General features: G+C 25.4%; 1 protein-coding gene across 3 annotated transcripts; it reads right to left on the reverse strand.

The window, feature by feature from the left end:
• Window positions 1-699: 699 nt before the first annotated feature.
• LOC145831387 (uncharacterized) lies at window positions 700-25,167 on the reverse strand. Of its 3 annotated transcripts, none has more exons than XM_082938637.1 (16): window positions 25,109-25,167; window positions 24,357-24,434; window positions 23,109-23,273; window positions 17,103-17,607; window positions 15,733-15,915; window positions 15,151-15,483; window positions 9,881-10,052; window positions 7,478-7,669; window positions 6,585-6,893; window positions 6,251-6,356; window positions 6,064-6,124; window positions 5,430-5,525; window positions 4,467-4,587; window positions 4,118-4,160; window positions 1,638-1,803; window positions 700-1,240 (listed from the first exon to the last, which is right to left on the reverse strand). In XM_082938637.1, the coding sequence occupies exons 2-16, from the start codon at window positions 24,400-24,402 to the stop codon at window positions 1,072-1,074; spliced, it is 2,667 nt and encodes an 888-aa protein (XP_082794763.1). In that variant the 5' UTR covers window positions 24,403-24,434; window positions 25,109-25,167; the 3' UTR covers window positions 700-1,071. The 3 variants fall into 3 exon arrangements, with proteins under 3 accessions (XP_082794763.1, XP_082794762.1, XP_082794764.1); XM_082938636.1 differs by having other exon boundaries at window positions 6,064-6,127; XM_082938638.1 differs by lacking the exons at window positions 700-1,240; window positions 4,118-4,160 and having other exon boundaries at window positions 1,641-1,803; window positions 6,064-6,127.
• Window positions 25,168-25,551: the final 384 nt, after the last annotated feature.

The raw sequence follows: 25,551 nt of genomic DNA on the forward strand, positions 1-25,551 counted from the left end.
TGCACTCAGAACCATAAGTATATAATAAACAAATTTGTTCAAACTAGATATGTTTTTTCGATTGAGCTTTTATTGAGACTTATGTTTTCAATAAAAAACATCTTTATAAAGTAACTTAAAACTTGTAAAAACTATAACGCAAGCCTTTCTATTAAAATTTTTTTTGTAAAATTTTAAAAACACCTAATGTGCGGTGTAAAACATGAAACTTAAATTAAACTTTGATTGACTGAAAAATTAAAAAAAAACTTTAACTGTTTAGTCATCATAAAAAGTCCTAAACTTGTTTATTTTTTAAAAAAATAAACAAAAAATCAAAGGTTTAAAAACAAATATTTTAGTATAACTTAAACAAAACTTTTAATTTGTTTTTCATCACTCGATAGTAACTTTATTTTGTACAAAAAGCATCTTGTTAAACAAATATGTTTAGAAAAGTGAAATAAGATAAAAAATTGTATTTAACTCTTTAATTGTGATGGTATGTCTAAATACTAACTTTTCTTATAATTAATAAAATGCAGCCGTAAATTTACTTCTTGTACTAAGTAGTTTGTGTTCAACTTTTTTTGTATATGAAAAAGTTAAATTAAATTTACTTTAATTTTAACTGAAACAAAGTAGTTCTTACAGGAATAAAATTCATTTTATTAATTCATTGCTTAGTATTACTAATTAACATTTGATGGAATAAAGAGAAATTTAGAAGATTAATTTCCTTATAAATAACTAAGATTTAAAAGAAAATAATGTAAGATACTTAAGTAAACACATGTCCAGTATAACTTAAAACGATTTAAGAAATTAAAAAAAAAACATGAAGCAAAAACATAAAACATTTTTTACAAAAAAGCAATATTATACTTGAAGTAAAACATTTATCAGACACTATTTTGTTAGTTCAAAATATAAACTTATGATTGTAAAATTAAATTAAGTACATGACTCAAAAAAACTGATTGTTGGGCATAGGATTTGAAACTTAGTACTAGAATGCTTTGTGTTAACGAAGAATGGTGCAATAACAAAAAAGAAACTTTTAAGGAAAGAAAAGGAACATGTATATACCAATTAAAATAAAAACTTGTCAAAATTTATGAGCACAGGCTCAAGTTTGAGGAAGTCTCTGGATCCCAAATTTGTGTCTATGAGAAAGCTAATAAAACTTGCAGCTTTTAAACTGCAAACCTTGGCACAATTTCCACTTTTGTTAAACAAAATTGTTTTAAATTCTTCTTCTCTAAAGTTTATAACAAATTCTTAATTAACTTCATAAAAAACTCTATTGAATTTGAAATTATCAAAGTTGCCTTTCGTATTAGCTTAAAAAAAAAATCATACTTTATTCAGGCTTCGTATAATCTTAAAAATCATTGGTCTTAATTTTTCCTAAGAAAAGTTATTCTTAAAAAAAAGTACTTAATATTTATAAATATTTTAAAATAGATTTAATAACATATTATTAAAAAATGTACTTTAATTAAGAAAATATTGTACTACTTACATATGTTACTAAACAATTATATTTAAAATAAAATAATTCAAGTATAACAAATTATATTTACTAAACTAATCTGTATTAATTTTAGTCTCTGAACAGAATAGTTTCTATTATACAACTAGATTATAAATAAAACCTGTGCAAGCTCAATAGTTTTATGTCTGCCACCAGATTACGAGCGTGAATAACTTGGAGCAAGTAGCTTGATCTGCGGGGCCACTGTCGACACATTATTACGTAATAAACTAGTTTGCTCACGTCACAATGAACTACACCACCTCTGTTGACAGCATTTTCCAAAACTGCAGATTACTTTATCGATTAATAAAAGTTTATCTTGTACCTGATTGTGTTACTATTATAAATACGTCACCAAAATAGATTTAATATGTATTTATTTTGATTATAATTAATTATAAACTTTTTATATATACAGATCCAGCTTACTCAGTTTCGGCTATTTAAGTCGTATTATTTTATAGCACGAGCTGGTATATTATTGCCTGGTAATTGTTCAACAAGTTCTTATGGGTTTCTTAAGTAAATTTTTAAATAAGATAGAACAAATAATAGTTTTATTGCGGTTAATTAAGTTTTTGTGCGTTAAAAAATCAAACCAATTTTAATGGGAACGATTTAAATTAAAGCTTGAGAAGTTTTTGCGCTTACCGGCAGTGTGTTGTCATATAAACTTAATTTATTAGTAAAATTCACAACTTAATACCCTGATACAAAGATAAAGGCTTGCTTCATATCTAGATGATTTTTTTTTTTAAATTTTTTAAATCAAGTTCTGTTTAAAAACTAATTTAAAAATACGTTACTAAATACTTGAAAAACTTTAATTTATTCCAAAAAATCATTTACATCCCGAAAAAAAGATTAGAGTTGCAAAAACAAACTTTTTTTTAGAAAATAACATTAGGAAAATGTAGTTTTAAGTGTTGATAAACTTTCTTATTATGAGCATTTCTAATAAAATATCCCAAATTTTCCCGCCTTTTTTATTTGTTCCCTACTTTTACTAATTTTGTCTTTTTTTTTTGTTTTTCCTGACTATCGTGACTTTGTGGCAACCATGAAGATGCTATTTCAATACAACTTAATGCACAATTCTGTTTACAAATAGTACCTCTAAAAATAAAGATTCCTAAATTCAAGTGGTTTTAAAACGTAAACATTCTGGTACATTATCTCTTAAGACTAGACGCATGTCTTGAGTAAAACCCCATAGAATTTACAACAGCCTGAATAAAAATAATCACTTAATGACAACTATGCTCTGATAAACACTTAAAGTTTTTACCAGGCACGTAGCTTGGTACGTTTCTGCAAAAACGCATATTTATGTGTGCAAAAACTTGCTTTTATTTCAGCTTGAAAAGACTCTGCTTTTTTAGCTTTTAGTATTCATTTATACTTAGTTATGCACTCCTGAGAGAAAATTCTGACATATATGTATTCTTTAGCACTTTTAGTGTAATAAATATTAAACGAATTAAATATACATCTAATTTGTGTACATTTAGCGCATTAAAGATTTAATTGGTCAAAAAGCTGCATTGCAAAATTGATTCTAATGGAAGCTGTAGCTTTTTCATTATTTAATGCTACAAAAATTTGCATAATTTAATCTTGTAATTTATTAACTACGTTGTTAAATGTTTGAATTTGAAAACAATATAAATGTTTTTGAGTTAAATTGTGATTTTCTTATACTTATTTTCAATGAAAGTTTTTTTGGGTTTACACAAGTGGCAACACATAAAGAGTCATAGGGGGTGTGAAGCAAAATAAATTGCCTTGTATTCAGTTATTCTTTATACTTCAACATTCCATTTTTGAAGTATTAACATAACTGCATATTAATTAGAGGTAGTTTAAATTGCTGTGTTCCCGCTAGGACGTTATCACGCTTCATTTTAGATATTTTAATTTTTGCAGATTCGTAACTTTTTTGAGCTAGCTACGTCCCTGGCTTTTACTATTAGTAATGCTGATCGTTAAATAGATATTAATTAAAAAGAAAATTTTCTTATTTTACTTACCAAATAAAGTCAAATTGATCAAGAATTTGTGCTTAAAGTTATAAACTTCTAATTAAAGCTGTAAATTTTACTAAGTAGTCTACATAGTAAGAGTCTAAGACTCTTTTGTGTTATGTTTAGAGATTTTTGTTGGTTTGTTGTAAAACCTACTTTTAAGTTCAACTAAAACTTATTTATAGTTTAAATAGCTGTTAAGTATATATTTGCTGCTTTACAAATGAACGGAATCACTTTTGCACAAGATCTAAATGTTCTGACCAAGAATTTTTGTTGTTTAATTTTTTTTTAAAAAGTTGTTTTACAGTATAAAATAATTATTTTTTAAAATTTTAAAACTGGAATTTTTGATGAAAATAAAGTGAAAAATTGTTGTTTCGTGTAAAAAATTCACTCAGTGAAAAATTGACGCTCATGCGTTTATACACAGATGGTGTATATTAAAAAATACCGTTCAAAGTTTGAAAAAAATCAAATAGAAAGTTTTAGTTAAAAACATCTGAACGATTGCTGTTTCTACAACCAAGGTATTATTAAAAACATGAGTATTTTAAAGTACAACTTTACTTACTGTTAGGCGAACGAAGCATCAAAATATTCTGCCGTTCAACTCTCTGTGTCGAGTTAATAATAATAAATTTTCGTTAAACTCTAAATAAATAAAAAGTTACCAAGTCATAAAAAAACAGAAGTTTATTTAATTCTTCATTATAAATACTTAAATGAGACTTAAAAACTATGCTAACTTAAAAAGCTTTAAAATATCTGCAGTAAGAAACATTAAAATGTATATAATATAAATAACTTGTTCATGTAATAGTTAAAACGCATAAAGATAACAAAGTGAAAACATTATAGTACAAAATTATTTATACAAATATAAAAGTACTTAAAAATAAAAGAAAATTAAATATACTAACACGTTTTTGAATAGCAAATATAAGTTGACAAGAAATGTTGAGGTCATTAAAAATTCTTTTCAAAGTTCTGGGATTTTCATTCAAGTATTTTGACAACAATTCATCTTGAATTAGAAATTTCCTTGCAAATTTTTTATTTAGTTTAATTATAGCCTATTGTTGTTTTTATAGCAATATAAGCTGTTAATTTAAGCAAGCTAAATCACGAGATTTTGTTATTGTAGTTAGAAAAAACAAATTCAAGTGCGACACTGATTACCTATTTACACTTCCAATTCAAAGTTATTAGTAAGCATATTCTATAATTTTAACACATCAAAACAAATTTCAAATTAAAGTAACAGTTAAATCTTAAGAAATCTTAACAAATTTAAAATGTTTTTTTTTTAGTTAAAACCACACTAAAATTCTTAACTTTTAGGATAAAATAATTGGGTGTTAAATTCTTTTAAAATACTATCTAAAAATATTGTATGATTAAATTATAAAATTTTAATTTTACAGCTGTATAAAAAAAAGTTTTTTTTTTTCAAACTTAATTAAATATATTAAAAGCTTCTATTTTTTTCAATTTAGAACCTTAAACATAAAAGTATATATAAACTGCAAAAAATGCAAACATTTCAGATTCAAGACTTACTTTTGTTTATTTATGTGCTTAAAAATATTTTACTTAAGAAATAAATTTTCGTTTATGCTAATACTGCTTGGAATCATAAAAAACCTAATATAACAACAAAATATTTTGAGCAGAAAACTTAACAGAAATTTTATCCTGGCTTATTTTGAAACGTTGAATGAGAATTTTTAAATTATGTTTTGTTGTTAGTAAAAATTTAATAATAATTAACTAAAAACAGTACAGTAAAATATAAAATTAACTAATAAAACCAGAATACAAGCCTTAAATTTTTGGATTGAATTCAAATGGTTGAAACAATACAGTAATGATCATATAAAAACCTGCATTCAAAGAAGAAACGTTTAGAATTTAGAAATCGATTGCAATTTGCAGTGTCAACTTCACAATGGTTATCTCCATTACCGTCCTTTGAATTTCTATAAAAAATTGATTATTAAATTTATTTAATCAATAATTTTAAAATAGCTAGCTTTCAAAGTTAATTACTTTTAGAAGATAAGCTCTTATGTTGGTAACCTTTTTCATAATAAAAAATAGCAAAAATTTTGTTTTATGTAGCAAATAGTTCAAGGTTACTTACCAAAATTAATGACATAATTAAATAGTTTTGATAGATAAGTAAAGGAATACGTAAAATTAAAAAAAAAAAAAAACTTGGTTATGCAAATTATTTATGTTAATGCTTTAGAAAGTGTTAAAAGTTTAACAAATATGTGAACATAATGTTGGAGTGTTTATTGTTTAATAAAAAAACACTACTAAACAATTGTAATCAACTAAGTAAAGTCTGTTTTAAAAAACTGTCATGACTTATTTACAGTAGCAATCATAAAAAAGAATAAGCCAAATTCTCAGGGGTAAATACATATATCCAAAATAAAAATAAGTTAGACAAGATAAATTTTATTTATTTAATAAAACTAATTATGAATTTAAAAAAAGTACTTAACTTACATTTTGCCATCTCCACAATTTTTAACTTCTTTATTATGACTTGTAGTCGTTATACTATTTTCTGCTAAAAATATTTGAAATTAACAGAATGTTCATTTAGATAGTAAATGAATCCGTTCAGCGTTTCAACAGTTTTAAAACTTGTTATAAAATTTATAGAGACACTTAACAATTTTAATCAATCTACCTCTAGTCAAACTTTTAGAAGTAACTTGCATAGTTACGTCATAATGAGATTCATGAAGGTCATTCAAAAGTCCCGAAAAAAAAATTTGCTTCTCTTTGTTTGCTAACTGAAATTGATAATCTGATTAAAACTTTTATCTAGCACTTTCATTATTGTCAAACATAAAAAAAAATCTATAGTTACCACTAGAACATAAAAAAATCATATATTGTTTAAATACTTTAAAATTTGATAAGTTTATCATTGATTTTAATCTTTTATTAGATAAAACATTTCGAAGCTATTCAAAGTATCTATAAAAAAAACATCAGCTATAAAATTTAGTTAAACTTACTTTAGGCAGGTAGAAGGGAATGTTTATTATTTTGTCCAAATACTTTTCTTTCACCTGTCTCTCCTGCAAAAGAGGCTGTTTGTCTGACGCGGGGCAAACTTGAAACGCCAACTCGGCGAGTTTGGGGTCAACCGCGATGATGCTGACAAACGGCGAGTGCTGATTGGACAATAAAATGTGGACCGATTCGAGCAGGGATTTAATTTTTGGCATGGGACACCGGTCGAGATCGTCGATTGATATGACGACTTTGTAGTCGACGCCTTCGATCGTTCGCACCACTTGCAACAGCTGCTCTAATATTTCCACCTGTGAATGTTTCACTCAAGTTTAGTGGCTGTAATTAAATTTTTTATTTCAAAGTTCAATAGCAATCACTTCGCTAAGTAAAACTTTGAAACATGAAACGAAATAAAATAAAGTTTTAATTTCAATTTATTTTTTTGTAATTTTGATAGCTTTTCAAGATTTAAATTTTTGAGCTAAACAAGCTTTATGTGGTAAGTTTTTAATTACTTTAATTAATTATGTAACTAGATAACTTTACAATTTTATGACAAATTGGTTGTATTGTTTTTAACTATGAGGTTTACTGAGGAATATATCAGATAAAAATATCTCATATACGAATCAGCTGTATAAAACTCTTGCTTAAAATGTAATTAAAAATATTTAGCTTCAATCTAACATTTCGGGCACTATTGACTAACCCCTTTAAAAAAAATTAATATATATATATATACACATTAATAAAACACTATGTTTTCAAATACAATTGTTTCACTGCTCTGTTTAACAGAACAGCTATTCAGTTTGTCCATTATGATAATTATACTAATATGATAATGTTTACTATATATCAATAAATAAAAAATATTATGTCATAATTTAACCTCAGATTTTACTTTGTACATGAAGCCAAGCTGTTTGGCGAAACTCTCAGTTGAGTTGTCCAGGGTTCTGTTGAAACGACGCACCTGTGACTGAAGGGTTGCCATGGCAAGTTTGAAAACAACCAATAAGGAGGCTGATACGGGTGGTAACCATGACAACACTTGTACATGTACTGGCACTTCACGACCGTTCTGGTGATAACATTATATTGAGATTACAACAATTTTTATATTTAAGAACTTACTTTTATTTAAAATGTTGTACAACAGAAAAGTATCAAGTTTTTTGTTTGAAGTTTGCCAAGAAACGTTGTTCAAAACATAAAACTACAAATCAATGATCAATTTAATAATCATCAGACACACAACAATATAAAATTAAATAAATATTGGGAAGCCGAATTAAATTCAGCAAAAGAACATTATTAAAAAAATATTTTTAAATTATTTTAAAGAATAGTTTTTTAATTTAACTCATTTTCTACTATCATTAAGATGCATAAAAATTTAAAAATAAGCTTAAATATCATCATTTAGTTTTTTTTTTCAAAATATGATAACAATTACAATAAATAAAATTATTAACAACTTTAACTTAAAGATTACAAAAAAAGACTTTATATACATATATTTTAATTTATTTTCAAAACTAATTGAAAAAAATATTGTTTAACTTATTTTCTTTAATATATTTGCACTTAAAAATATTTTAAACTTCCATAAAGCAAACTAGTCAGATATGAACATTTTTTTGTATCACATCTAGCCTGTAAATAATATATATATAATTTTGTGTTTATTTATCACCGTTTTTTAATAACGAAACGAAGTATTTCTAGAAACAGGGTGGCCAAATGTATTTGATAAATTTCTTTCAGGATTTTAAAAGTACACGTTTTTAGGTCTAGTTTTAGTTTTTAATTAAGTTTAAGGTAAAAAACTGTGTTAAACAGTATAAAAACATTTAAAGATACTGTAAGCTACTTTAAATTTGTTTTTTAATAAAAAACTTTAATAAATGACAAATTTTTTAAAATATACTATAGATTTTTTTTGTCAAATCGAAAATTTACTATAAGCATGAAAAAATTGTTCAAAATTCCAGGATTTTTGGTGGTTATCATTACAAATTCCAGCTTTTTTTCTTCAGAGTTTCTCAAATTTCAGGTTTTTCAAAGATTCAAGTATTTTTGGCCACACTGTAGAAATTAGTAATTCGTTAAAAATATTTTGTTATTAGTTTATAAATGACTTACTTAGATTAAGAATAATTTTAAATTGTACCATCTCTGGGTTAGTAGCTTTGAAAAGTAATTATCAACATTTTAGAACCAAAAATTATTTACATTTGAAGCTTGAACTTTGGTTGGAAAGTAAAAGTTCACATGATTTTAAAATATTTCAACACTAATTTTAAAGAACTAATCTTTAAATAAAAATAACATATTAAGGTTTAGATATCAATTATAACGTCACCAAAAGTGCAATAAATAATTATAATACAAAATTTGAAAAACAACGTTGACTACCTCAAAGAGCTTTTAAGAAGCCAATTAAGTTTGTTAGAACTAGCAAATAAAGTATACACAAGTTTAAACTTATTTATTTAAAATTTGAAACTAAAACTGTTAAAAAAAAATAACAAGTTATATATTATTGGTTATCTTTATAACCCTTAAAGAGTTTTATGCGAAAACAAAAAAATCGGAAGCAATTTGTGAACGTAAAATGTTTTGTATAAAAAATGTAATTGTTAATAATTGATATTTTTTTCATTGGTTTTTTGACTAAATAACTTGTTATTTCACATTTTTGATTATCAATACAATTAGCATTGTTGAACTAAGTGAAATACTATGAATTTTTAGAAGATTTGTACAAAGTTCCATGACTTCCAGGAATCTAAATTTTATAACCACCACCTTGCATATCGTACTGCCTTTTAAGTTAAGACTTTTCTCCAAAATTTCCGAAAAATTTTCTGATTAAGTAGTAAATAAACAATGAACTTTACCGCTAGATCAACAACAACAGCATCCAAGACAATCCTACGACCGGTTTCGTCCTTAATAGGACTCATCAGGCAGGAATAGTCGCGAGATACCGCTATTGTGATCTTAAACAAGCGGGCTTAAGAACAATGTACTGAAGCGACCGTTTGTGGGTAAAGTTAATAAAATGACGTAGCTTAATCATTCACAGCTCAACGTCTCAGACATTGTCAGCTTGTTGTGAGATTATAGTCTGCGCTCGTTTGATCAGTTTTAGCCAGTATTTATTTCGGCCATCATCAACAAGTTAAGATAGATGTTTTATACCATCGATAATAAACTGATTAAGTAGCAAAGCTGTAAAAAACATATTACTTAGTTTTTAAATATAAATGATGCTGTTACAACTAACTCTTATGACATCCAGATTGAGATGAGCGATCAAGGAGTTGACGGCGAACGGGAAGCAGAGAAGTGAAAATGCGAATACGAAGCATGCCACCACTAGAGGGATTCCACAACAGATTCGTTTCGGATGACTGACCATATGTGCGAACAAGGATTTGGTGACCAGCTGGTACTCACTAAAATTAAATGTCAACTGGTTTATTTGTGTCAGAAACTAATTTATTGACTTTTTCAGGGTTGCTACTCATTTTTTCCAAATTTTTTCTAGGTTTTCCAAATTTCATCCAGGTTTTTAAAAGTACACATTTTTGAGTCTATTTAAGTTTAAAATAAAGTTAAAGGTAAGAAACTGTGTTAAATAGTATAAAAACATTGAAAAGATACTGTAAAGCTACTTTATTAATGTTTTTTAATAAAAAAAAATTTGATGATGACAAATTTTTTTAATTATATGATAAATTTTTTGAGTCAAATCGAATTTTTACAAATAAAAATGGGAAAGTTGTTAAAATTCCAGGTTTTTTTCAAAATTTCTCAAATTCTAGGTTTTTAGTTTAAATACTTCCAGGTAAAGTGGCACTCTGCTTTAAAAAAAAAAACATATCAAGACAAACAAAAAACTAGTAAGTTATTAGCTTTTTTTAACTACTAATTTAATTACTAATAAATTTGATCGTAAATTTTAAATTTTACAAACATAACCGTACAAATAAAGATAGAGTGCTGATTTTTTTTTTGTATAGAAATGCACAAATAATCCTGCATTTATTTGCTACTGCTGTGTAATGATATGGTTGTAAAAACTAAAAATTTATTAAAATTATTTTTGGAAAATTGGTTATTGTTTGTTGACTGTGATATTCTACTATAACAAAAAATTATTTCAAAATTACAAGAAAAAGCATATTTTAATAAGTTATACCTACAGAGATAGTTACTAAAAAATCTTTAATTTAAAAAGTATATAAAAAGAAAAATGTTAAAACAGTTTATAGCCAAAACTATTTTAGGAATAACACTGTATAACAGGGGTCGGTAGGCAGTTGGTGGTCGCGGGCCAAATTTCAAGTTTACAAAGTCTTCGCGGGCCGCAGTTTTAATTTTAGTGACATTTAAATAATCTTTTGGTTTTAGTTTTATTCACACTAGAGAAAAGTTTTACTTTTATTCACCTTATCATTTTAAATAACTTTTAGTTATACATAGAATGACTATTTAAATTAAATTAAATAAAATTAGAATAAAATTTACATTGACTAATATACTTAAGTGTTTATAAACTATGTACTTTCATAAGCACTTACTAAGTTAAATTTAATACTTTTGTAATTTTACATACAATTTAACTCTCTATAAAAACCAAACTTGAAAGACAATTTATTAGTTACTTTTATATATTGTTATATTATCAACCCTTTTTTTCATATTTCTAAGAATATTAACTTCAAAAAAAAGTTTTTGCGTGTTAAATAGTTTACATTCATTTAAAAATTTAGTAATTAGCTAATTTAATAAAATTAATACCTGTTTGTAATATAGAAAGCTAGAACAAATTCTTTAACATAATTAATTCTCGAATACTTAAATAAAATATCTTATTAGTAACTAGTCTTTTACATGGTTGTCACTTAAAAAGCAAAAATGTCTGAGTTGTATCAAACCAGCCTAAGTTCATTAAAAGGTTAAAAAGCTAGTAAATCGTTGTAAATCAAGCTTAAGTACCTAGTAAAAAATATCATCATCATTAAAAAGTACACAAAGTGTAAAAAAACAAGAAAAAACTACAATTAGTAAACTACACTACAGTCATCAAAACTATTCTGGGAATTCTAAGATTTATTTAAAGTGTTTGAAATAAAACTTTCACACACATCTGAGTTAAAATAGCCTGTTTGTGTAGCAACCCAGTTAAAACAAAGTTTACAACATAAAGAAATAACAAAACTTATTAACTGTAAGCAAATTACTTGCCAAAAAAATATTAGTCAGCTGGAATGGACAATTAACTTTCTTAAATATTTTTAACAAAAGTATAAAACTTAATTGAGTCATTAGCGAGCAGAAAAACCTCTTTTTTATTAAGCATTACAGCAATTCTTTATCTGCAATAAGAATTTAAAAATATTAGTTGTAAAATAAAAGACGAGAACAAAAAAAAAACGTTAGTTAGGAGTTAGTGCGAGAAACGATAAAAAAACAAATCACCGAAGTCAGTTTCAACAAAGCACATGATTATCTTCAGTAACTACAGAATTATCAGAAAAAAGTTTTTAAGGCAACTTATAAAGTAGCAAAATTTATTATTAATAATGAGATACCATTTATAATTGAAAACTTTTTTAAAGAATTTTTGTTGGCAGTAATGAGAAACTTTTGTTTATTTCTTCAATGACAACAAAAAGTCCTATTTAGGAAATGCATTAAGGTTATAAAGTCGCATAAATCAAATTATGACTTTAATCAATATGTTAAGATGAGAGCACTGATAGAAAAACTATTGCTCATCTGAGAATTTTCATTAGAGTTGTTTTTTTAACTTTGACACTTTAGCATAATTTCTTGGTTTAGTTCAAACACGAAGCACAACAATCGGTGAAATTTTACAAGTAAAAGTGCAATGCACCAAAAGTTTTTAGAAGTACAATTCCTTCTTTTATTTTTAGTATAAAGTTAAATTAAAGTTTAAAAAGTGTCTTATAAAGTGTATCAATATTAAAAAACACTGTTAAGCTACTTTAGTATATTTTTTAATAAAGAAATGTTTATTTGCTAAATTTTTTGTGTCAATTCAAAATTTCACTATTTTACATGTAAAAATTGTTTGAAACTCCAGGCTTTTTCAAAAATTCTCAAAATTCAAGTTTTTTCCAAAGTTTTTAAGCATAAATTTTCAAGTTCAAAGCTTGAATTTGATATATTATAACATATATTATAACTGAAACTAACACTTTGTGTTGAGCAAAACTTACATCATAAGTTTAATTTGCCACTCTTTTAAGCAAAAAAGCCAGCCTGAATTAACAAAAACATTCCTGATATCTTTGTATACAAAAAACAATTCTAGCCAAAAACTTATAAAATGACTTAGTTGGCCTGAGATTTGAAGTCTTCAAATAGTGATAGTCTGAGTGTGTGTCAATGTTTATAAACTATCCCTAAGTCTAGTTTATATTAAATGGGTAGCTCCAAATAACAGCAAATGTGTGTATTGATATGCAAAGCATAAAAGTTAACTTAGTTTGACAAAATCAATGTTTGAAAAATTAAAATGTATACCTAACAAAAACTATATTAGTTTATGTCATATATACTGTTTTAATTGTGTCTGTACAAATTTAGATATTACATATAGAAAAAACAAACTTAGAAAATTATGCATAAACTAAACTTAAACTAACTAAAGTATTTTATAAAAAGTGGTTTAAAATATGAGCATTTTTTTAAGTTGGTGCGCATATAAATTAGTTCAAGTGCAAAGAAAACTTCTAAAGAATTAAAATGTGTCAAAACAAAACTTAAATAAACCTTTTTTTCTTATTACTATACACTAAAACATAACATTTACAAATAAAAAATATATAAAAGAAACTTAGGTATAAAAAATATTGAAAAGAATATCTAAGCTATAAATAAATGACACTTTAGTTAATTACTGTGCATTACTTTTGTACAAAATGGGAAACATTTGCATTTAGTTTATTTGATAAATAGGTATAATATAACTAACTTATTAAATTCAAGCACTCTTTTTTCAGATAATTACTTGCTGTTGTAAAATAGAAGTTATTATGAATCTCAGAAAAATAACCTGTTAGAATGCTAATCTGTCTTTTTCACATTTTTAAATTAAATTAGTAACTTCTTCTAATTATTTTTAAATGTTATACAGAGACTTAAAACCAAACTAAACAAATTAAATCGAATTACCGAAAAAAACTTTACTTAAAATATGTTTTTGCTCAGCGGGCCACTTTTACATGCTCGCGGGCCACAAATTTTTCTTTCGCGGGCCGCATTCCATTCAAAAAAATAACGTGCTCGCGGGCCGCAATTGGCCCGCGGGCCGCAATTTGCCGACCCCTGCTGTATAAATACTTCATTTAAACTGTTTTATTAATCGCGGCTAACTAAAAAAATACTGTTACATAATATAAATGTAAAATTACTATTTTTAAACCTTTAAAATAAAACTATTCTTACACATAAAAATTAGAACTTAAGTGTTAAAAATTAAGGCCACAGGTAGGTAAAGATGGATTTTTTTACAAGTTGGTCTAGTGCTAGTTGCTTTTTACTACCTTTTTAAAGTATAAATAACTTTTGAGATATGGCGAAACAAAGCTAGATAGTTCAAAAAATTCTTAGTGTAATCAGCAAAGTAAAATGATAGAAAAGAGTTTTTCATTAAGTATATACTTTATCTTACAGTTTTCTCATCCTAGAAAAAACTATGACTCACTTGAGGTAGCCTTTAAAAAAAATTGGACAAAAAAATTGGACAAAAAAAAAGGCGCCCGACTTTCGTCGAACGCCTTTAAAAAAATATATAGAGAGAAAATTTGGAAAAAAAAATTGAGCAAAAAAGCCGTCGGAATTCGCCCTAGTTAGTTAACTAGTTTTATCTTAAGTAATACTGTTAAAATGATATTAGTCAAAAAATACTTATTTTTATTATTTTGAAGATGCTACAGCATGACTTTTTATAATCATGCAACAAACTTTTCCTAAAAATTGTGGTCTTAGCTTAAAGAGCCAAGAATGATGTAGATATTTAGTGAACTTATAAAATTCTAAGAAAAATGATCATTGAATTTTTCTTTGTAGGCTTGTATCAACAACTTTTTACAAAAGTTAAAAGAAAAGTTTATGTTTTATAAAAAGTATCCTATAGTTAATAGTTTTTAAATAAGCAAAAAACGCAGATAAGTGTAAAAAATATGATGGACATCAGTATGGTCTTAATCTATAATACAATTGTAAATGTTAAGCATTATTTATAGTTCTATGAAATTCACAAAAACTTATATTAAAAAAAATTTTTAGCTATTTTTTTAATTTTTTTTTAATTCACACTCTTTAAACTTAATTTGACAAGGTAAACAAAAACTACCAAACTACTTATGAACCTTAAATTAAAGTTAATTACAAGATCTTTTTTAGATTTAGTTGAAGTTTATTATCACAAAAAAGTTTTGTCAAATTATGTAACAAACCATAAAAAAGCTGGTTAAATTTTTGACAAATAAAAACTTAATACAAATATAAAAAATTTACTTGTTTTCGTTTGAAGCATCTGATTGAGGAAGTTCTAGAGAAGTCGTATCTTCCTGGGTGACTTGATTCGCGCTGCTTCGTTCAAGCTTGCTCATTCGAACCACGCAGTTGCCCCTCTTTTTACTCGCACACTCAACCCTCACACCGGAAAGCTTCATTTCATCGTGGAAATTTTTGGCCTCATCAGCTTTTCTGAAAGTAATTTTCCAAGAACCGGGAGCGGAAAAGGCGCTAAAATCCACTTTTCCGTAACTTCTCGCCACTTTGGTGACATGCTCAACGTCCAAGTTTTTGTTTGCCGAATGCAAGATGATCGATTTGTTTTTAAAATCTCTGTTTTAATATAATGTTGAACAAATTGAAGTATTGAACAATCTTATTAGACTTACATAACAGCTTAAAAGTAAAAATTTATGTTTTTTTCTTTAGTGGATCTGTAACAAAGTTAAAAACCAAATGGATAAGTGTTGACACAACGTAGAATCGATTTATTTCTGCAGAACAAATATAACAACATTGATGTTTAGATACTTTTCAATTAAATTTAAAGATAAAAAAAAACTTCTTAAAACAAAGTTAAACTTTTTTGGTTTAGGTTTATACTCCTCAACTGTAAGTGTTCTGAACAGCCTAGTTGCAATCACACCGATCTTTTGTTCAACTTCATCCATTATGCCAGTGATGATGGCTGCCCATAAAATATCGCTTCCTGAGTACTGCCACGCTGAAAACTTCACAAATATAAATTTTCTCAGCACTGGACGCCTAAAAATACTGACTATTATTGAAAACAAGTAATAAAATGAAGGCAAAAAATAATAACAAGCTACTAATTTTTTTTAGATTAACTTTATAGTAACAAAAAAAGTTGAAATAGACATGATATAACAAATTTTGTAAGCATTATTTATTTATATCTACAATGAAAAACCAGTCAAATAGTAAATTAGAAACTTAAACTAAAAAAAAACATTTCGTAAATTTTTGTTTCATTTACATGATATACTAAATTCCGAAGTAACTTAAGAAGGACATTTAATAAAATTAAAATTAAGTAAATCGTAAAGCAGTGGCTTTGGAAGATATACTCTTATAGCAGGGTGGACACTGGTTTTTGAGAATTTTTTTCTAGGTTTTAAAAAATACACGATTTTGGGTCTATGTTTAGTTTAAATTTAAGGTAAAAATTGTGCTAAATAGTTTACCAACATTAAATGAATACTATAAAGCTACTTTAAATGTGTTTTTCAACAAAAATAAAAAAAAGTTTTTGATGAAGACAATTTTTTTTATCTTAATGATAAACGTTTTGTGTAAAATTGAAATTTTAGTACTTTACATGTAAAAATTGTTTAAAACTCCAGGCTTTTAAAGGTTTTTTAGTGGTTTTTGTTCAAAATTCCAGGATTTTCCAGCCTTTTTTAAATTTATCAAAATTCAGGTTTTTTAGCCTAAATTGTCAAATTCAAAGCTTTTCTAGGATACCAGGTTTGATGGCCAACCTCTTTAACATAAACTACTATAAAAAAATAAACATCAATCTTTAATTATAACTACTATAGTAAACTGTATTTAAAGTAAGTTTAATTAAAAGTGTTTAATTAACTATATGATACTCATAGAAAAATTTGTATTTTGTAGCTTTTTTCAGGATTTCAAAACAGTTATAAAATTAATGAGAGAAAAAGATTGAAAAAAAAAACTTTTGCTAAACTTTAAACTATGTATTTTTGAATTTCTACAAATAATAATCATAAAAAAATAGTTTAAAAATAAGAAACTAATTTTTGAAAGAATTTGTCACTCAAAACTTTATTTTATAAAAATACTACAAATGATTTAAAGATTTTTAAAGCAATTTTAGTAAAAACTCTTTAAAAAATATCTAATTAGAATAAAAGTTGTATTCAAATGAAAAAAAGGTATAAGCCAAGCTATTACAAAAAACAAACCTAATATGTCGGTCAAAAGTTTCTGTGTGAGAAAACTCAAACGAAGTTTTGCTCGAGTCAATCAGCGACCCGTTCAAAGTTTCAACTCCTCTGTTAAGCGGTGGCAGCTTCGTGAAAGCCACAAAGAAAATCAACCTGAACACCCGCACTGCGCTTGCAACGCAACTTGAGTGGCAGAGAAGAGCCACAAGGAAAAGCAACATTATCAGCGTCACCGTGGAAAGGAAAACCACGACGAGGTTGTAACGGATCTGCTGAACTTCCGTCTCCTTGGTAACCTTCATCTTGTCATTCACTGATTGGCTGGAATTTCTGTTGATCAACCTCCATAATTTGTACTCGCTTCTCGGCGTGTAGGTGATTACGGCCAAGCTGGCAACGAACAAGCTGACGATGATTGCTGCAAGCAAGTAGAAGAAGCAGTGCAACCTTCTCTTCTTCTCGTGTCTAGCTGGATGCTTGAAAGTAATTTTTCCACACTCTTTTTCCAGTTTTTTCAAAAAACCTTCCAATTTTTTCAAATAATATAAATTAACAAAGTAAGTAGTTTAAAAGTTTTAGGAAAAATTTTGAAATTTGAAAAATTAGTAAAGTTTTTAATAAGACTCTTTAACACATTGTTTTTAAGCAATTAGACCAACTTAATTTGATTTTGGTAAGTCTTATTTTCTAATTTTATTTGTTTTTTATTCGTGATTAAATGTTGTGAGTTCTTTTTTTGTAGACAAGAGAAAACTAAATTTTAATGGAATTTAGGTTTAATTTAATACTACTTATAAGCATAAAAAATTTTAAAACTTTTTCTATAACCTGAAATTGTTTTAAAAATGCTAACAGTTCAAAAAAAATTTTTAATCAACTTAAAGCAAAAAGACTATTTAAAGTACAAAATAAAACTTTTTTTAATGCTGATTATAAAATATATTAATAAGGGACCAAACTACTAAACTTAATTTAAAAATAAATACAGGAACATTAGGTATACATCAAGTAACCACTCATTTCATTTTCAGTATTTACTAAAAAAATTACTAATGCATTTTTTAACTTTTTTATGCAATAGTTCTAACAACTAATTTTTGAAACAAGAACTCTCGTTCAAAAAAAAAGAATCAATTTCGAAAATCATAACAGTGAAAAACTTTTTTTTTTATATTTTAACAGGGATCAGCAAGTTACATCATTATTTTAACAAGTACGAAAAAAAAAATAAATAAACACACATAAATCACAAAAATAAAAGAAGCATATTTAGAAGGTAAAACATTGTTTTATCAAGTAAAATATAATATAATGTTGGTAATAATAATCTAAAACTTTAAGGGTATAAGGGGGGGGTAAACACCCTTTTTTGGTTTTTGATCTTATTTAATATAGTTTCTACTAAGCTACAAGATGCTTTATACAGGCTAAAAATTCAAAATAACTTTTGAGATATAGCCCGTCAAAGTTGGAGGCAACAATAAGATCCTTATGGTAGGTGCGAACTAAAATGGCAAACAACTAGAAATCACTCAAAATCTATCTTCACCTACGTTTTTTGAGATAACTACCTCAAATTTCCAGGAAATGTTCCTTGCAATATTTAAAAAATCCTATCGGAACAGAATTTGAAAAAATTAAAAAAGTAAAAATTTTATAACAAAATAACAAAAAAAAACTGTTTTTTTTTGTTTTTTTTTTATATAAAGTTTTTATTTTTAATTTTTAAGAATTACTTCTGATAGAATTTTCTAAATATATCAAGGAACATTTTCTTAAAATTTGAGGTACTCATCTCAAAAAACGTAGGAGAAGATAGATTTTTAGTGAAATAGTCTATTTTTGCTGTTTTAGTTTGCGCCGCCCAAAAGGAACCTAGTGTTGCCTCCGACTTTAACCAGCTATATCTCATAAAATATTTTGAATTACTTAAATCTGTATAAAGCATTTTGTATTTTAGTAAAAACTTTATAACATAAGACCAAAAATTAAAAAAGGGTGTTTACCACCCTATACCCTTAATTTCAAACACCACTTTCTATTAAAGCTTAACTTAACTACTTATAAGTAGTTTAAAAGTTTTAAGAAATTAGACTAATTTAATCAAATTTTCGTAAGTCTTATTTTCTGATTTTATTAGTTTTTAATCAATAATCAAATGTTGTGAACACTTTTTATTTATACAAGTACAAATATATTTACTTATGGAATTTAAGTTTTATGTAATACTAATTATAAATATCAAAAAATCAAATTACATTTGAATTTAAAAAATTAAATTACAAAAATAAGGGATTTTGAAATATATTAGTCTCTTCTAAAGTTAAGTCATTTATAAGTTAAAAATCCATTGTGATAACTGTGATAGTGTATATATCGGCAGAACGCCCAAGAATTTTTATATTAGAAGAGACCAACATATTTTAAAATCCCTTAGAAGTTGGATGGATACGGGTATAAATATACCATCTAACAGGTCATCGGCAATTGCCAAACACTTATTAAACAATTATGATTGTGCAAAGAATTACAGTGATAGTAGTTTTTAATTATAAGTAAAGCACATAATGATTATTATCTAAGAGTTTTAAAATTGTTTTTTATAAAACGTTTAAACCTAATTTATGCCAGCAACATAACGTGTATAAATCTAATCTTTATAAGTTGTTATGATTGTTGTTTGTTGCTTATTTTATTATATTTATTTGTTGTTTTATATTTATATATATACGTACGCTTAACTTAGTTAAATTACTAATTAAGTAATTTATAATTATTTAAATACAAACTGTCAATCTATCTCTAATTAATTTTGCTTAGTTGTGCTAATTGGTATTAATTGAACATTTTCTGATGAAACCTCTAACTGTTTACTTACTCAAAATTTTATTTTAAAATGTTAGTTGCTAACAAAAGTAATTGATAAGTGTTAGCTGAAATCTTTTTTTTTTGTTTGATATATAAAAATATATTTGAATGAATTATATCTTAAATTTCTGTTTAATATTGTATATATAGAATAATCAAAAATATTTAAAAATTTTTGGTATCTACAGTTTTAAAAATTTAACCATATGTTTTTTGTTATACAAGTTTATAAACTTTTCAATTCATCAAAATCATCGTAGGCGGACTACTGAATCTTTTTTACTATCTTTTTTACTACTGAATATGTAAAACACTAGAAACAAAATTTCTAACTTATTTTACATAGCAGTCTAAATAAAGCCTGTAGCCAGGGTTGCCACAGGTTTTTGAAAGTATTTTTAGTAAAAACTGTCTTAAATAGTATGAAAAAATACTGTAATGCTTTTTAAAATCAGTTTTACAACTATTAAATATATATAATACAAAAATAAGTAGATGATAGATTTGTGTATCTATTATAAATTATTTTTATGTTTAAGTTCTTTAAAAATCCAGGGTTTTCCAGTGAATTATGTTTAAAATACATGTTTTTCAAGGTTTATTGGCAATCTGAGTAGCTGCCGAAAGCAGTGTTTAATGTTTTTATGAGTAACTTCAGTAAAACTCTCTGTTATAGGAAAAAAACATTTTAAAATTTGATAACAAGAATAACATAAAATAACGCAAAAATAACAGAATATTTATGTGTTTTTTAGTTTCACTTTTTTGTTTTCAACAAAGAAATACATTTTTTTTTGTAGCTAAATAGTGAATATCAAATTAAAGTTATATATTTATAAAGCTAATATAGTTAGTAATAAATAAACTTTTCATTAAAAAATTTTTGTGTTTTGACTGTGTTTGAGTTTTTTAAGGACCTATGTTTAAATTTATTTAATTATGAAAATGAATAATTATTGAAAAATAACTAGTTTTTTTAATTATCTACAACTTACACCACAAAAATATCTAAAAATTAACGTTTACAACTTTATAAAACATTGAAGAAGTATTTCTTACATATTCTAGGTTTCTAATTAAAAAGATCAAATAAAACATGGGTGAAGGTTTACAGCCTAGACTTTCGTATGACGTGAGACAAGCTCAAGTTTATCATAAGCTTGAACACACCAATTAGATTATCATACCACAAGCCTTCGGTAGACTGTGACCCCGGTTTTGTTCCTATTGGAGTTTTGAAGTATTTGTTTTTATTGAAGTATAGAGTTATTATAGACTATGTATTAAATTAATGTATTAAACTATTGAAGATTGAGTTTCAACAAGAATGAAACTTTGGTCTCAGTTTAACTCAAAAAGTATAAAAGTGATAGAGTTTTAGCAAGATTTTAAATATCTAGGAAAATTAACAATAGAAATTTACAGCTTAATGTTTGTATTAGAAACTTTGTTTGAAAGCAATTTTGATTTTAAAGTTAATTTAATCTTTCAAATCCTAAAAAACTGAATTATAACCATACTTAATGTTTTCATATTCAAATCAACAAGAATTTTGATTAGAAAAAGTCTTTTGATCCCTTTCTATTGTAGATTACATGAAAATTAAAACTTTTTAAATCAAGAATTAAAATAATAACAGTATTGTTAAACTAAGAAGATTAACACAAGCTAGAAGCTCCAATTATAAAAAACCACTAATCATTAAAAGAGATAACTTATTATTGCTGAAAATAGCCATACTTTATTTAGTTTTAAAATCTATCTAGGACATATCTCAAGGGAAAATATAAAATTTTTAAAAATGTATTAGAGCATATTCTGATTGAAAAAAAATATTTTTGACCATCTCGATTAAAGTAAAAAATTGTTATAATACAAAGTTCTTTTAAATAAAATAACAGTAAAATTAAAGAGTGTCAAGTCTGCTGTATACACGCTTGAGAAAACTACTAGAACTTTTTAAATAAACTTACACACCAAGACATTAAAAATTTTTGAGCTAAAACACAAGTTTAATTTTACAATATAATAGTATAAATAATAAAATCAACACAAAAACTATACAACAATTTTAAGATATGCATTATTTAGTCTTTTATTATAGAGATTTTAAACAACCCAGAACCTTAAAACATCTCGAAACTAACTCAATCAAGTGCTCAACTTACAATGTATGATTTTTGATAAATTATGTACAAAAATAATCATGCTCTATACCTTTAAGAGCATAGGGGGGGTAAACACCCTTTTTTGGTTTTTGATCTTATTTTATATAGTTTTTACCAAGCTACACGATGCTTTTTACAGATTTAAAAAATTCAAAATAATTTTTGAGATATAGCCGGTCAAAGTCGGAGGCAACAATAGGTTCCTTATGGGAGGCGCAAACTAAAAGGGCAAAAATAGACTATTTCACTAAAAATCTATCTTCTCCTACATTTTTTGAGATAACCACCTCAAATTTTGAGGAAAGGTTACTTGATATATTTAGAAAATTCTGTCGGAAGGAATTTTTTAAAAATTAAAAAATAAAAATTTTATATCAAAAATAAACAAAAAAACAGTTTTTTTTTTAGTTTTTTTATTATAAAATTTCAATTTTTTAATTTTTTCAAATTCTGTTCCGACAGAATTTTCTAAATATATCAAGGAACATTTCCTAAAAATTGAGGTAGTTATCTCAAAAAATGTAGAAGGAGATAGATTTTTAGTGATTTCTAGTTATTTGTCGTTTTAGTTTTTGCCTCCCATAAGGATCCTATTGTTGCCTCCGACTTTGACCGGCTATATCTCAAAAATTATTTTGATTTTTTTAAATCTGTAAAAAGCATCCTATAGCTTAGTAAAAACTATATAAAATAAGATCAAAAACCAAAAAAGGGTGTTTACCCCCCCCCCCCTATGCCCTTAAATAATACACGACCCTAAAGTTTTTATGTGCGAGTTAAAATGTATACATAGATTAATTAAATTAGAGTTGCCAACTTACAGTAGGTTAATATAGTGAAAGAATATTTTTTTTAACAATTTACATTTTTAAAAGTTATTAAGTAATGTTTTGAAAATTCACAAAATTTTAAGATGTTAATAACATACATAGTCTTTTTTTTAATATTTACTGCTTAAAGCATTAATTATGCTTTTGTAAAAAATTACCTTGTGTTTGATGCACTATAAATGACTTTCCACTTCCAAAGGGTGCAAAAATTCCAATTGAAAATGGGGACTCAGCTCTGTAGATAATGTTGGCAAGAGTTTTTGAATAAACTGAGAATCCAAGATGATCAATTTCTCCAACATTGTCACCAACTAATATGTTTTCTGTTTGATATTAGTGAAATCTATTGAAAAAAATTTTAACATAAAAAATTTAACAGTTAAAAAAAAAGCTTTTATTTCTTTAATATTTGATTATCTTAAACTTAAACTTTTAAATACTACAGTGCTTATTCACTTATCCGAACAGTTTTTGTTGAAAAGAAAATTAAAAACATTTTCAATAGTAAGCACAAACATGTTTGTATGATACAAATATTTAAGCTATCATGCTGTGTAAAAAATTTCAAGGGTATTTGTAAATTCTGCAGTTTAGTTTATCATGACGTAATAATACTACTGAAGCTTACATTCAAACTTTGTTTAAAACTAGTTTAGTTGTCAAGTTTGTAAGTAAAGTGATTCAGTTTAAAAAAAATTTCAAACAATACTATTTCAAATATGACTTACAGTTTTTTATTTGAAATTTAAAAGTTTTTTTGATAATTGATTAGATTCTAAGTTTTTTAAGAAAACTAATGTATAACAGTTCTTTTATGCTTGATTTTTATTTCAAATTATATCATAAAAGTTGTAAAATCAATTACTTTTTTTTTATATGAGGTGCATAACAACTTTTTTGTTTTATTTATAAGTTATATAAGTTTGACACACTCTACATACCAAGTTTTAGAAATGGACAATACATCAATATAAGAAAACAAATTGCACTAACCATTGAAAATAAACAAGAAGTTTGTAAAATGGTAAATAAACAATGTGCTAAAGTCTTTTATAACGGAGTAGTTTAGCATATGCAGGTCGCATTTTTATGACATTTTAAAAAGTAAAGAAAAGTTTTAAAAGTTCGAAGCAAAAAAGAGGAGCTAAACTATTATGCATTGCAGAATATACAATAGTTACATTATTTAATGAAAAATTGATTTTTTGTTCTTTTCTGGACGTGTTTAGAGAAAATCTTGCCAATCATGTCCTCATAAGTGAATAAGAACTGTACAGCTACAATGATTGTACATAGTTAAGGTTATTTATTTTAAAAGTTGAATAAAATCTAAACTTTAACAGAAAACATTCAATTATGTATATAAAACTGATGTTATGAATCAAATTAAGTAATGTATAAATTACCTTTAGGTGAAATTACTCTTTTTATCAACTTTTCATCACTTGCCATTTCTATCTCTAATTATTGCACATTATTACTGTCTAAAAATTTACAGTATGTTTTAAGCTCCTACTAGGCTAAGAGCTTTAAAAATCTTTATATTAAAGAAAATTTAAGTTTATGTTGAACAAGTAACAAAATTAACAAAAGTTTATAAATTAAACAGTTTCTTTTCGGTACTAACTTTAAATAAAAATTTGAGACAACAATTCATTTTGCAGTATATTTTATTTTTGGTGAACTAAAAATTTTTCAATCTACCCTTTTCAATAGTTCTTGTAGATAACTAAATAGATTTTTGTAAAATAGTAAAATTAATAAAATTGTAAGATTATGCGTCATAATAGATAAATAAAATTACATTTACTAGGCGATGGTAATATAAAAATTTATGTTTAACAAAATTTTAAGTATAAAGCTTAAGTACTAGAAATTGAAAGTATTGATAGCAATTTTAATAAGAGGAAACCGACTTATTTAAACTTTCTTAAAATAAAATTAAACAACAAAAACAAAACTTAGTAGTGAATTTACAATAATATAAACAAATTAGAGTTATAAACAAATTTTTGTTTGTATAAACTTGGCTTATTAGTTTTAATAAATATAGACTCTTAAACACTTTAATGATACATGTTACGTCCTTGACAAACAATTAAAAGCATATTATCATTATAGTTTTTTGCGCATTCTAAATTATTTAACAAATGTTCACCTATTGCCGAAGTAGGCGTTTTTTTTTTCTTTTTTGTGTTACTTGATATTGAGTGTTTATCTGTTTAAGAAGATATAGATTCTAAATTTAGGTGTGTAAACTTCATATTTTTTAGATATTCTGATTATTTAATTTTTTTTTTAAATTTTGTTTTAGGTTTTTAAAATATTTTATTTAACTTTTTAAAATACTTCTATTTTTTACTTTATTTTTCAAACTATTTGTTGAATTTTAATAATTTATTTTTCAAGTTTAACTGTTCAGTATTAGGAGTGATTTTATTTTAAGTAGTTTAAACAAACTCAATCAATTACTAGTGCTAGATTTAATTAATTAAAACTGAATTGTTTACAAATTTTTAAAACAGTTAAACAAATTTCTAATAGCTCTAATTTTTTACCTACCTACGACCACATATACTGAAATTTCTAGACACTATTTAA

The sequence above is a fragment of the Thalia democratica genome, chromosome 3 (assembly GCF_965202585.1).
Source record: "Thalia democratica chromosome 3, ktThaDemo2.hap1.1, whole genome shotgun sequence".
Taxonomy (NCBI): domain Eukaryota; kingdom Metazoa; phylum Chordata; class Thaliacea; order Salpida; family Salpidae; genus Thalia; species Thalia democratica.